This window comes from Pneumocystis murina (genome assembly GCF_000349005.2).
Source record: "Pneumocystis murina B123 chromosome Unknown supercont1.13, whole genome shotgun sequence".
Classification (NCBI taxonomy): Eukaryota; Fungi; Ascomycota; class Pneumocystomycetes; order Pneumocystales; family Pneumocystaceae; genus Pneumocystis; species Pneumocystis murina.
The window spans coordinates 186,281-199,670 of NW_017802371.1; the positions used below are offsets into that span (position 1 = coordinate 186,281).

The 13,390-nt window shown below is 29.3% G+C and overlaps 7 protein-coding genes across 7 annotated transcripts; 4 read left to right on the top strand and 3 right to left on the bottom strand.

The window, feature by feature from the left end:
- The first annotated feature begins 37 nt into the window (after nucleotides 1-37).
- PNEG_02336 (hypothetical protein) lies at nucleotides 38-1,931 on the top strand. The gene is made up of 5 exons (XM_007876148.1): nucleotides 38-176; nucleotides 233-496; nucleotides 542-774; nucleotides 819-956; nucleotides 1,003-1,931. Exons 2-5 carry the CDS (start codon nucleotides 420-422, stop codon nucleotides 1,233-1,235), a joined length of 681 nt encoding a protein of 226 aa, XP_007874339.1. The 5' UTR covers nucleotides 38-176; nucleotides 233-419; the 3' UTR covers nucleotides 1,236-1,931.
- Nucleotides 1,315-2,765, bottom strand: PNEG_02337 (hypothetical protein). The gene is made up of 4 exons (XM_007876149.1): nucleotides 2,688-2,765; nucleotides 1,580-2,646; nucleotides 1,437-1,535; nucleotides 1,315-1,391 (listed from the first exon to the last, which is right to left on the bottom strand). Exons 1-4 carry the CDS (start codon nucleotides 2,746-2,748, stop codon nucleotides 1,326-1,328), a joined length of 1,293 nt encoding a protein of 430 aa, XP_007874340.1. The 5' UTR covers nucleotides 2,749-2,765; the 3' UTR covers nucleotides 1,315-1,325.
- A 133-nt stretch (nucleotides 2,766-2,898) lies between these two features.
- PNEG_02338 (ubiquitin-conjugating enzyme E2 2) lies at nucleotides 2,899-3,625 on the bottom strand (the record flags this gene model as incomplete). Its single annotated transcript, XM_007876151.1, has 7 exons — nucleotides 2,899-2,935; nucleotides 2,978-3,165; nucleotides 3,207-3,248; nucleotides 3,298-3,376; nucleotides 3,422-3,486; nucleotides 3,543-3,581; nucleotides 3,623-3,625. 7 exons carry the CDS (start codon nucleotides 3,623-3,625, stop codon nucleotides 2,899-2,901), a joined length of 453 nt encoding a protein of 150 aa, XP_007874342.1.
- Nucleotides 3,626-4,417: 792 nt separating this feature from the next.
- Nucleotides 4,418-7,490, top strand: PNEG_02339 (hypothetical protein; the record flags this gene model as incomplete). Its single annotated transcript, XM_007876152.1, has 12 exons — nucleotides 4,418-4,534; nucleotides 4,581-4,680; nucleotides 4,725-4,798; nucleotides 4,845-4,998; nucleotides 5,043-5,186; nucleotides 5,230-5,459; nucleotides 5,504-6,109; nucleotides 6,153-6,815; nucleotides 6,857-6,967; nucleotides 7,008-7,148; nucleotides 7,195-7,381; nucleotides 7,423-7,490. 12 exons carry the CDS (start codon nucleotides 4,418-4,420, stop codon nucleotides 7,488-7,490), a joined length of 2,595 nt encoding a protein of 864 aa, XP_007874343.1.
- A 95-nt stretch (nucleotides 7,491-7,585) lies between these two features.
- PNEG_02340 (hypothetical protein) lies at nucleotides 7,586-8,287 on the bottom strand (the record flags this gene model as incomplete). Its single annotated transcript, XM_007876153.1, has 2 exons — nucleotides 7,586-8,082; nucleotides 8,140-8,287. 2 exons carry the CDS (start codon nucleotides 8,285-8,287, stop codon nucleotides 7,586-7,588), a joined length of 645 nt encoding a protein of 214 aa, XP_007874344.1.
- A 229-nt stretch (nucleotides 8,288-8,516) lies between these two features.
- PNEG_02341 (calcium-binding protein NCS-1) lies at nucleotides 8,517-9,397 on the top strand. Its single transcript, XM_007876154.1, has 7 exons — nucleotides 8,517-8,591; nucleotides 8,643-8,667; nucleotides 8,712-8,800; nucleotides 8,844-8,972; nucleotides 9,018-9,151; nucleotides 9,192-9,224; nucleotides 9,276-9,397. The coding sequence occupies exons 1-7, from the start codon at nucleotides 8,528-8,530 to the stop codon at nucleotides 9,372-9,374; spliced, it is 573 nt and encodes a 190-aa protein (XP_007874345.1). The 5' UTR covers nucleotides 8,517-8,527; the 3' UTR covers nucleotides 9,375-9,397.
- A 174-nt stretch (nucleotides 9,398-9,571) lies between these two features.
- On the top strand, nucleotides 9,572-13,317 carry PNEG_02342 (isoleucine-tRNA ligase; the record flags this gene model as incomplete). Its single annotated transcript, XM_007876155.1, has 13 exons — nucleotides 9,572-9,708; nucleotides 9,754-9,782; nucleotides 9,826-9,839; nucleotides 9,892-10,040; nucleotides 10,085-10,356; nucleotides 10,399-10,901; nucleotides 10,944-11,428; nucleotides 11,480-12,018; nucleotides 12,062-12,153; nucleotides 12,204-12,500; nucleotides 12,542-12,847; nucleotides 12,891-13,059; nucleotides 13,103-13,317. The coding sequence occupies 13 exons, from the start codon at nucleotides 9,572-9,574 to the stop codon at nucleotides 13,315-13,317; spliced, it is 3,207 nt and encodes a 1,068-aa protein (XP_007874346.1).
- Between the last annotated feature and the right edge of the window lie 73 nt (nucleotides 13,318-13,390).

Below are 13,390 nucleotides of genomic sequence, written 5' to 3' on the forward strand. Positions count from 1 at the left end.
TAATTTCGAGATTTTTAAGATATATTTAAGAGAATATTTAAATGTTTGAATATTGATTTTATAATATTTTTGAAGGCAATGACTGAACCTTTGGATTGGGAGATAAAGAATAATTCGCCTTTTTTATCCTCAATAAAATCTCTTATTGCAGGTGGATTTGGAGGTGCTTTAGCTGTGTAAGATTCTAAAGTTATTTATTGATCAGTTTAAGAAGTCTGATATTATGTTGTAGTCTTGTTGGGCATCCGTTTGGTACTTTTAAATTCTCTTTTATGGGCTAAATTGAATTTTTGAAGATTTGATAAAAGTACGTTTACAAACTGGAAAAGAATTATATACAGGATCTTTTGATGTTCTTAGAAAGATTATTTCTAAAAGAGGGTTTCCTGTTTGTTTCTCATATTTTTTTATTGTAGAATATGACTTTTCAGGGGCTTTATCAAGGTTTTATACCGCCTCTTCTTGGCACAGTTCCTATTATTGCAGTTACATTTTGGTATATTTTTCTTCTTTCTATGATACATATATGAATGAAATTTAGTGGTTATGATTTTGGGAAATTTTTAATGAAAAAAAATTCAGGAGCTTCTGATTTAGAAATTCGTCATATAATGTTTGCTGGATTTTTTTCTGCTTTTCCTGCTACATTTGTAACAGCGCCATTTGAGCGAGTTAAAATTATATTACAGATTCAAGGGCAGAATGAAAAGAATAAATTTAATGGTATATGTCATGTTTTAAAGCATTTGTATAAAACAGATGGTATAAAATCAGGTTTATTATGATTATTTCAAAATTATTGAATTTAATTTTTTTAGTATTTAGGGGAGGTTATATGACATTGGCGCGAGATGCGCCAGGTTCTGCCGTCTATTTTGGTGTATATGAAACTACAAAAAGATATATGATGGAAGATAACTCTGAATTATCTCTTGGAACAACTATTATAGCTGGCGGTAAGCAATTTGAAATCTAATATCAGGAATAATTGATGTCATTTAGGTCTTGCTGGTATTGCTATGTGGTCTGCTATTTTTCCAATTGATACAGTAAAATCTGCTATACAAGGTTCGGATAAGATAAGTGTAAAATCCATTTGTACAACGTTGTACCGTCAAGGCATTTCACGTTTTTTTCCTGGATTTGGGACAGCAATGTTACGTTCATTTCCCGCAAATAGTGCAACATTTTTAGGTGTTGAAGTTACTTATAAGATTTTAGATAAATTATTTTAAGTCTCGGAAAAATCAATTATTTTTAAACATAAACAAAAAAATAAGATTAATCACTTTTCAATGATATATTGTATACATAATTCATGAATATTAATTCCACCAAAAACTTACGCTAAAACTTATGCTTAAACTTCTTACATAATGCCACCAGCCTACCTAATTTCGTTAGGTATTTAAATAAACAACAATAAGAGGCTCAACCGGAATATAAAGGCAGTCACCAGGACCAATAATGCTTTCTACATATTTTGCTTGTAAAAATTTGGGAAATTTTTCTGTATCTGGATTATCAAGATCGACCTTTTATATAAATTAACAAGTTTATTCTAATGAATTTCTCCTACCTGACTCGTATTACTCATATCTATGCCCCCTTCAATAGACCGGGGATATAACGCTTCTCTTTCCTCAGGTGCATATAACCTTACATATTTCCATCCTACAACTTGAGAAAGAATATTATGATATGGATCTGTATGTAAAGGACTAACAGTACCCTCCCCACCAAACCATACATTTAAAAGAGGTTCGTCTAGTGTTGGCATCTCTTTAATGTATTCTTGCTGATGAAAAGGTATTGGCGGAGGTGTCAAAAAACAATAATCTGGAATAACAATCTGTTCCCTTAATGCTGGTATTTGAGAGAATAAATCATGTTGTGCAAGATATCCGATTTCTTTTTCCTTGTTTTTTTCATTTGATGAGTTTTTTTTTTGTAATATATATTTTTCCAAAAATTCATAGAAAGGCATTAACCGTTGTCCCCAATCTTCACTTGTATAATTTTTCCCGATCTCCACTGGTACAATACGAAGTCCTTGATGTGTTTTGTCTAATAATGTTTTTATTTTTGCCCAGCCGTCTTGAGCCAATGCTGGCCAATGGTTAATACTATTTTTGATGATAAGTGGTTGCTTAATATTAAACATATCTTTGTGGAATGCTTCTAAAGAAGGGCATTCTGCGTAACGAATAGGGAATTGTATTTTTTTGTGTTTTTCTGTTTTTCTTACATAAAAATCTTGTATTTGATGATCTGCATTTATTTTGGGTTCTTGTAAAGCCAATAGTGTCATTATAAAGGCTTTAACATCCGCTCCGTTGGTCATAATAAGTGCCATGTCAAGTGTTTTAATAATTTCTGCAGTTTCTTCATGCATTTCTGTTTGTATTATAGCCTTAAGAATACTTGCATAGGCATAGAGCTGTTTCCAGGCAAAAGGAACCTTAGAAAATGGATAGGAATAGAATTTTTCCGTGCTTAAACGTAAAGTGTCATTCACCCGGTCTAAAATATTTTTTAATTCCGTTTGTGTTACATCTGTGAAAGGAGTTTCTTGTAGGACTTGTAAACGTTTTAATGATTGTCTAATGAGATAGTCAACGGCCATTCCGCATGGTCGAAATACATCTAACAATATTAAAAACTAGTAGAAAAGAAAGTAAAAATACCTGGAAAAAGCCGTTTTTCAAGTTGTTTAAGGATATTGTATTGTTTTTGTCGGGTCTCCATTAAATGTGTAAAAAAATCGTAGGAACAAGAACGAATTTATAGGTGTCAAAGATCGATATAAATTTTTGTTTTCTTGATATTTGCTTTCTAATAAAAAAAATCGCTAAACCAAAACGTACAATAACGTGATTTTTGGAGTTAAGTATGCCTCTACTCCCAGGACCATTCAACTGTTTCTTTAACACGTCTATTGAAGTTAATGATAATATATATATATATATATATATACCTAATATATTCTTTTTTATTGTCTTTATTGAGTTGTGCTGCTTCCGCATTTGCAGGTGAATTGTTATTTGGGTCATTTAAAAGAGATTGAATACTTGTAAGAATTGCTGCGACATCATATGTTGGAGACCAACGATTCTGAAGAATATCTAAGCATAATTCCCCATTTGTATAAACATTTGGATGGAACTAAATTGCATCAAAAAAAATATATCTTCTAAGAAGCTTACCATTTTTGAAAGAAACCGTACAAATGGAGGTTTGTTTGGATACTAATAATGTTTTTGTTAAAAATTGTATAAACTCCAAAAAAAACCATACTTGTTCATCAAACTGCATTATAAGTCGGAATGTTCCATCTTCAAATGGTGTTTCTGCTGGCCCAATAATTACTGCATTCCTAACATAGTCAGCCATTATAGTAGATTTATATATCTATTTTAACCAAAGCATAACATTATCTGCTATTGGGGATGCGCTTACACCTGCTGGTGGATCTTGTTGCATACGCTATATATAAAATTAAGCCTAGTTTAAACATAATTAAACACAATAAAGTCTTATACTTTGAAATCTCTCATTAAACGTCGCCGTGCTGGACTTGACTAATCATGTGTTATTAAGTTTTATTGCTTAGAAAATTTACCATCTTAATATTTTCTATATTTCCTGCTTATTCTATGGATTTAACTGCTATATATACCTTATATACGTCGTATATCTGTTATATATGCGTTTTCTATGCGTCTTATATGCGTCTTATATGCACTTTTGTAGTGTTTTTGCGGCGTTGATTGTCTCCTATTTTCTTTGATATTTGCTTTGGCACTTAATGAATATATCGATAAAGATGATGTATAAAAATTTAAATCTTCTCACCCAAGCTAATGTTAAAATATAGAATTATATATGTTTTTGTTATATTTTTTTTAAAAATATTATAATTATTATTTAATATACTTTTATATTTATTTAATATAGGGAAATATAAATTTTATGTATACAATGATTTAATTTGATATATTTTATTATATTATTTAAAGAAAAAAAAGATTTTATTTTACAAAAATTGTTTAAAGAAAAAGATTGAATTGTTTATTATTTTGATGAATAAAATGCTTTGTTCTTATTTAAATTTTTTATATTTTTATGTCTCTTTTGTTTTTATATTTATTTTTTTGAATATCTATTATAAAATGATATCATTTTGTAATAGATAGATATGAAATGATTTTAAACGCGTTTATTCATATGTTTTATATTTATCTTTTGTATTATATGCGTTATAATTTATCTTTAAATAAATTTTATTGTATACGGTTTTTCGGTGAATTTATATGTTTAAGTAATTTTTGATGTATTCCTAGCTTTGTGTTTTATATATGCGTTTATGTATGCGTTTATATATTTATTTTTGATCTTGATATCGCGTCTTTCATGAATGGCTTCGAACCATGTCCAGGTAGTTTGTCGGTTTCGACCCTTAAATAAGTTTGAACGTAGTCTTGGAAATGGTTCGTTGATTGTATGTTGTGATACATCAACGGTTGAGATTAATGTAAGTTGAAAAAAGACTTAAAAATGATTTGTTGAAGAAGTGTTAGACAAAAGAATTAATTGGACGATTTGTATTTGATAGAGTTTTTGATGGATCAGCACGTCAATCTGAAGTTTTTGAAGGAACAATTCGATCCACAGTTGATGGTAATATATTAAAGGAGTATTTGAAATGTATTAAAATAGATGAGATGTGTTAAAGGGATATAACGGGACGATTTTTGCTTATGGACATACGGGATCTGGCAAAACATATACAATGATGGTAGGGTTAGTGTAATATATTTTTTGGTCTGAAAAAAGTGATTAAGGGACCGAATATTGATAGCGAACTTAGAGGAGTTATTCCTCGAATAGTAGAGTATATTTTTGAAAGCATTATGAAATCCCAAAGTTTTATTGAATATATGGTGAAAGTTTCATATATGGAGATTTATATGGAAAGAATTCGTGATCTTCTGTGTCGTCAGTAGAAAAGTAATTATTAGAAAGTATTGACAAGTATTTAGCACAACAAGATCATTTGCCCATTCATGAAGAAAAAAATAGAGGTGTTTATGTGAAAGGATTAAAGGAAGTTTATGTTTCTTCATTAGATGAAGTTTATCAGATTATTAAAAAAGGAAATCAAGTACGAGTAGCTGCTGCAACAAGTAAAATAGTATGTCGATGAGATCTTTAATGATAATATTTTAGATATAAACCCGGAAAGCTCACGATCTCATGCTATTTTTTGTATTACGATTATGCAAAAGAATCTTGAAACAGAAAATACAAAGAGTGGACAGCTTTTTTTGGTTGATCTTGCTGGTTCTGAAAAGGTGGCAAAGACGGGTGCTAGTGGACAAACATTAGAGGAAGCAAAGAAAATCAATAAATCCCTTTCTACCCTTGGTTTAGTTATTAATTCTTTAACTGATGGAAAGGTAATTTTTATCTGATTGATATTTAACTATTATTAATTCAAGAGTCAACACATATACCTTATCGTGATTCTAAACTTACTCGTATATTACAAGAATCACTTGGAGGTAATTCTCGTACAACGCTTATTATTAATTGTTCTCCATCTGCATTCGATGAACAAGAAACTCTTTCTACAATTCGTTTTGGAATCCGAGCAAAAAATATTAGAAATAAAGCCAGAATTAATCAAGAACTTTCTTTAAACGAACTTAAATTTCAGCTTAAAAAAGCTAGAACTCAATTGCTTGCTTCTTCTGAATATATCGTTGCTCTTGAAAATGAGCTTGATATATGGAGGAGTGGAGAAAGGGTCCATGAGGAAAAATGGACTCCAAAAATGATTATTGATATTATTCCAAAATCGAAAATTGTTTTAGATAATGAGAAAGATAATATTACAGAAAGTATTATGTTGGAGAAAAAGTCTGTGCCATTTATTCAAAATGTTATTATGGAAAAAGATGAAAGAGATAGTTTTTTGAAAAGGGAAATTGAATTACAGGATATGGTTATAGAAAAAGAGATGCTATTAAATAATCAGGAAAAAGTTTTGAAAGATGCAAAAGAGGAAATTCTGTATTTAAAAGAACAAAACAATGAAACAGTTAAAGTAATAGTAATTGGTTATTATTGACTATTTTTAATGATTTTAGATTAACGAAGAATTGACAACAAAGGTTAATGATTTACAATTGGAATTGGAAAGAATTACATTTGAAAATAAGGAGGCCTATATAACCTTAGATTCCTTGAAATATACAAATGAGAGTCTTGTGTCGGAGTTGAATAATATGAGACAAAGTCTTTTTGAAGCTAAAGCTGCAATGGAGTCTATCGTCGATCATGAATCTTTGAAAAAGAAAACAAAACAAATAATGAAAGAATCCGATTTTTCTGTTAATAAAATTAGTTCTTCAAAACAATTTTTGGATGATTTGAATAATTTTAGTGAAATCACTACTAACAGCACAAAAGTTTTGAAAGATAGATTAACTGAAATGCAATCTGTTATTTCTAGTTTAGAAATTGCACTTAATGATCGAATGAACGAAGCTGATAATCTTAAAAAAAATAATAGCAAATTAGAGTATAGGCTAAAATATGTCGAGGATGAGTATCAGTTTCTTATAGACAAGTTATTGTTTAAAGAGAATGAACAATATATAAAAGTTCATGAAATATTGTTTAATCAGTCATGCAATTTGCAAGTATGCAATGGTTTGTTTCAGGTTAATAATTCTGAAGAAGTACCTTCTAAATTGTCTAAAGAGGCATCTTCTAAATCTTTTAATGAAAGGTTTTCTATAAAAAATGAAGTACGAATGATTCAATTAAATCCTTTCTAATTATAATATAGTTTGATGTTTCTGATAATGATAACTTAGTTAATAGTTCTGCATTAAAAACAGAAGAATTTAGTTTAGTGAAAAAATCTTTAATGAAAGAATTTCAAGAACGTCGTGATAAGGTTTGTATATGTTTTCTTTTGCAGATACTCATGAATATAGGTAGTCGATTTGGAGATTTCTCTTAATGAAATTCGTCAGCAATATACTAATATATTGCGTAATAATAATGTTAAAAATCAACGGAAAAAGATGTTATGTTTGGAAAAAAACCTGGAACAATTAATTGTTATACAAAAACAAGTAAATTCTTCCAGAATCTAATCTATTTATTGTTAAAATAATTTAGTTGGTAGAACAAAATACATCATTAAAAAGAGATATTTCTATAGCAGAACGTAAATTAGTTGTAAGAAATGAACGTATTTCAAGTCTGGAAACATTATTATGTGATGCTCAAGGGAAACTTATTAGTCAAAATCGTGCATTTGAGAAGCAAATCCAGATATTAAAAGAGCGATTGGAACGAATACGAGGTAAAATAAAAAAATTATTGCATAAATAGTAACTTTAATAGCGAAGGAATATTCATCGGAGTTGAGCTTTGGGAAAATAGCTAAACCTTTAAGGGGTGGTATGGGCTAAAAACCTATAAAAAATATCTTGGTTCAAAAGAAAATTTAAGGGATAATATATATATATATTAAATATTGAATATCTTAGATAAATATGTGACATATTTAATGATTTGATTCATTTTGATCTTTAGGGTCATATAAATCAAGACCTATAAAAACATTGGTTTTTGGTTTTTTTAAAGGAGGCGTAATCTGTGTTATTAAATCTGAATCATTAACATGTATGTCGTTTTTTATAGGTGATGATTTTGTTTTTTTGAATAAATTAGATTCTACTTGTGGTGCCATTAGTACGCCTTTTCTCATGGCGTCCTCTGGTGGCCATGGAAAATAAGCAGGTGTTGTTCCATAAAAGCCTTTTGCTGGATTATAGCCATCTGGCGCTGATGAATATTTGGAGATTTTTGCTGCGTAATCAAGAAGCATTGTATGTGGAATTTTCTCTGCTGATAAAAAAGTTTTATCACTAAGATTTGTTTGATGAAGACGTTGACGTGAATTTAAAAGATATTGTAAACATTTATCAATTTGTTGATTAAGAGCAGATGTTTCATCAATTAACGCTTTAATGCGTATTATATTTCTTTGATGAATAGCGACTAAAATAAATAAATTTCTATGCTTATATATTATGCATAGATAATTCTAATGCTTACGTTGATCAAGTAATTGTTGAAATGCAGCATTTGCTTCAAGAAGTTTTATTGTTTGGGTCAAAATTGATGTTGGGTTAGGAGGGTTAATAAATAAGTTACAAAATGCAGTTGCTGTAGTGGCTAGGGTGTCAAATGCAGAACAGTTCATTTATGTATCGGTTTTTATTATTTTTATATTATTTATTTCCGAAGTTTATACGATCCGTTGCCGTTTCTACTAGGGATTAAAAACTTTTTTAAAAGTGATTAAGATTTGCTTTATGCAGTGATTTGAGGAGGAATCAGTAATAACTGTGTATTAACGTTTAAGTTTAATCAATGCATTGTTTTTCTATTGAAAGAATAGCTTTATTGATTGATTTGGGAGATTTTAAATTTTGATTATTCTATGGGTAAAGCTCAATCTAAGCTTAGCCAGGAACAGTTATTAGAGCTTCAGGATCTTACGAAATGTGGGTTAAATATGAATTAATTAATTAAATGTTTTGATAAGAGTTTAATAGTTGATAAAAAGGAGCTTCAACAATGGTTAGTTTTTTAACAAAAAAGAGACGGGAAGTTGATAAATAAAGGTATAAAGGGTTTCTCAAGGATTGTCCATCTGGGCAGTTGTGTAAAGAAGAGTTTCAAGGGATTTATAAGCAGTTTTTCCCATTCGGAGGTATAATTGAATCTTTTTTTTTGATAATTTTAACTAAATTCAGATCCTTCATCATTTGCTGAATATGTTTTCAATGTTTTTGATTCGGATAAGAATGGAATGATTGATTTCAAGGAATTTATATGTGCTTTATCAATTACGTCTCGTGGACGTCTTGAAGAAAAATTAATGTGTATGTATTTAAAAAAGATGATTTTAATATTTATTTCACTTTTAGGGGCATTTCGTCTTTATGATATTAATAATGATGGGTTGATTACGAGAAACGAAATGCTTCAGATTGTAGGAGCAATTTATAAAATGGTTGGAAATATGGTTAAACTTCCTGAAGATGAAGATACACCCGAAAAGGTTTGAAAAATATATTTTTATAATTGATTAATGGACCTAGCGTGTAAATAAAATCTTTGGCATGATGGATAAGGTTTTTAATAAAATTTACCTTTATACAATATTCTAATTTTCTTATAATTAGGATTGCGATGGTTATTTAACTTTAGAAGAATTTAGAGAAGGCAGTAAAAAAGATTCAACAATCGTTCAGGCCCTAAGTCTTTATGATGGCCTTGTTTGATATTTTTTTCAAAAAGTTTGCGTGTTATTTTCAACTATAATATATGTATATATTGGCATATTTGTTTTCTCATTTATGTAGTAGGATATAAATAAAATAGTTCATTTCATATTGAATATTTTTTTTAATTTTTTGATAAGATATAGATCTACAATAATTAACTTAAAAATACCTAATTTTTATTATATTTTTTTAAAATGACTAATTTTGATGTTATTCAAGAGGAATTAAAAGTTCTTGCTTTTTGGAAGGAGATTGATGCTTTTAAAACATCATTACAGCTCTCAAAAGGTCGCAAACAGTTCAGTTTTTATGATGGGCCACCATTTGCCACGTAAGTTTATTATAAATTTAATAAAATGTTAAAAAGTGAATAAAGAGGTCTTCCACATTATGGGCATGTTCTTGGTATTATTTTTATAGCTTTTTATCTTTTTTTAATCTGTTTTAGCTTCTACTATTAAGGTTTTAAATGATTTGAATATTTGTATTTAAATTAGTTAATATACGCCTGTAGGATATTGTAACCCGCTACGCACATAATACAGGACATTATGTTGATAGAAGATTTGGTTGGGATTGTCATGGTTTACCTGTTGAACATGAAATAGATAAAAAACTTGGAATTAATGGAAAAAATGACGTAATGGCAATAGGGATTGAAAAGTGATAAAAAATGCTTTATTTGTTTATGTTTTACCATTTTCTAGATATAACAGTGAATGCCGTGCAATTGTTATGAGGTATTCTGAAGAATGGAGAGAAAAGATTGAAAGATTAGGTAGATGGATTGAATTTGATAATGATTACAAGACTCTTGATACTCTATTTATGCAATCAGTATGGTATATTTTTAAGAAGTTGTATGAAAAAGATAGAGTATATAGAGGCTTTAAAGTCATGCCATATTCTACAGCATGCACAACACCTCTTAGTAACTTTGAAGCTCAACAGAACTATAAAGAAGTTTCTGATCCGTCTAGTAAATTTATTGAATATGTATTTTATATTCTAAATTGAATAGTTGTTGTATCATTTCCTTTATTGGAAGATCCATCTACATCTTTACTTGCATGGACGACAACACCTTGGACATTGCCATCTCATCTTAATTTATGTGTGAATCCTGATTTTGAATACATCAAAATATATGATGAAGCTTCTGGAGAGAATTTTATTTTATTAGAAAAATGTTTGGGTATTCTTTATAAAGATCCTAAAAATGCTAAATTTAGAAAACTGCAAACTATTAAAGGTGTTGATATGAAAGGTTGGAAATATGAGCCTCCTTTTTATTATTTTTATGAGCGTTTTAAAGAAAGGGCATTTAAAATTCTTTTAGCTCATTATGTTACTTCTGATAATGGTACTGGAATTGTTCATCAAGCTCCGGCATTTGGTGAGGACGATTATAATGTGGCTTTTGAGAATGGAATTATTGATGAGGATTTTCATCCTCCTTGTCCATTGGATGAAAGAGGGAATTTCACAGTTGAAGTTTCTGATTTTGCTGGGATGTATGTTAAAGTAAGTTTAATAGTCTTAATGGAATGTTTTAATGTTTTTTAGGATGCTGATAAAGCTATACAGAAAGTTCTTAAACAAAAAAAAAGATTAGTTGTGCAAACTCAAATAGTACATAGTTATCCATTTTGCTGGAGATCTGATACACCTCTTTTATATAGAGTAGTTCCATCATGGTTTCTAAAAGTTAAAGAATATACAAAAGATATGTTAGAAGCTCTTGAATCAACTAGATGGGTACCCTCGTTTGTTAAAGATAAACGTTTTATAAATTGGATTACAAGTTGTAGAGACTGGAATATTTCTCGAAATCGTTATTGGGGAACTCCTATACCTTTATGGGTTTCTGATGATTTTGAAGAAATTGTATGTATAGGTTCAATTTCTGAGCTTGAAGAACTCTCTGGAGAACGAAATTTGACAGATATTCATCGAGATAAGATAGATCACATTACAATTCCTTCTAGAAAGGGAAAGGGTGTTCTTAAAAGAATAGAAGAAGTGTTTGATTGTTGGTTTGAATCTGGAAGGTAAGGAGGCTTTATATATATATATATATATTAATATATTGGTCTAAATAGTATGCCTTATGCATCTGTGTATTACCCGTTTCAAAATTCTGAGAATTTTATGGAGAGTTTTCCTGCTGATTTTATTGCAGAAGGTCTTGATCAAACTCGTGGTTGGTTTTATACCCTTCTCGTTCTCGGCGTTCAATTATTTGGAATTGCTCCTTTCAAAAATGTTATTGTTAATGGATTAGTCCTTGCTTCTGATGGGAAAAAAATGTCAAAACGCCTTAAGAATTATCCTGAATTATCTATTGTTTTGGACAAGTATGGCGCAGATGCATTACGATTGTATCTTATTAACTCCCCTGTTGTACGTGCTGAATCTTTGAAATTTAAGGAAGATGGTGTTAAAGAAGTTGTCGCGAAAGTTATTATTCCATGGTGGAATAGTTATAATTTTTTTGAAATGCAGGTGAAACTACTGAAGAAAACTCATGATCTTAACTTTATGTATAATCCTGTTAACGAAGCAAGTAATAATGTGATGGACATGTGGATATTGTCGAGTTGTCAAAGTCTTATAAGTTTCATTAAGAAAGAAATGTCAGGTTTGGACTTTTTTAAGTTTTGTAGTGTGTCTTGATTTTTTAGAGTATCGTTTGTATACAGTTGTACCAGTACTTCTTAAACTTATTGAGGATATGACAAATTGGTATATTAGATTTAATAGGCGAAGGTTAAAAGTATGTTTCTATACTAATATTTTAATTATTTTCTGAGTTATTCTGTACAGGGAGAGTATGGAAAAGATGATACATTGACTGCATTAAATGTACTTTTTGATGTTTTATATACTTTATGCAGAACAATGGCGCCTTTTACACCATTTCTGACAGAAGCTATTTATCAAAATCTTAAGAAATATATTCCAAAGACTACAGAGGAAGATGTTAGATCAATACATTTTATTAGTTTTCCAGATGTTATAGAAGAGCGTTTTCAGCTTGATGTTGAAAGAAAATTTAATAGAATGCAAAAAGTAGTTGATTTAGCACGTAATCTTAGAGAAAAAAAATCAATCGGATTGAAGGTAGATTTTCCTTATTTTAATGATTATTTCTGATAATGTAGGTACCTTTAAAACAGCTTGTTGTAATACATCATGATGAACAATATTTGAATGATATTAAATCTGTTGAGCAATATATTAAAGAAGAGTTAAATATTAGAGATCTTTTCCTTTCTTCAAACGAAGAAGAATATGGTGTTCGATATAGTCTTGTAGCAGATTGGCCTGTGCTTGGTAAAAAGCTTCGAAAAGATATTGTTAAAGTAAAGAACTTTTTATCAAATGTAACTTTTGAACAAGTCAAAAAATTTATGCAGAATAAAGAAATTATTGTTGATGATATTAAATTAGTTGAAAGCGATCTTCAGGTTTTGTTTTTGGTTTCTTTCATGTTTTTTTTAAATGAATTAGGTTATACGTGTTCTTGATTTTGAAAATGCAATGTATTATCAAACCAATACTGATCAAGATGTTTTTATCATTTTAGATACTAGAATTTATCCTGAATTAAAAACTGAATATCTTGTAAGAGAGGTAATTAATCGTGTTCAACGTCTTCGCAAGAAAGTTGGTTTACAGGGTATACTTAAGGTTTTTTATATTTTTTTCTAAGTAAAAACTAGTTATTGATGATATTCGAATGGAATATGTTATGATCGATGATTCTATAGGTTTGGAGGATGCTATTTTTCAACATCAGATGCTTTTAACCAAAATTCTTCGTAGGCCTTTAGAAAAAAATCAATCAATATTACATGAAATAGATCCTAAACAGATCGTAAGGGAAAAACAGGACGTTCAGGGTGCAACTTTTATGTTATCTTTATTACGATTATAAAATATTTAATATAAATCATTGATATTTTCCTCTTTCTTTTCTATTGTAGTATTAATAGTATATTAATTCTAGA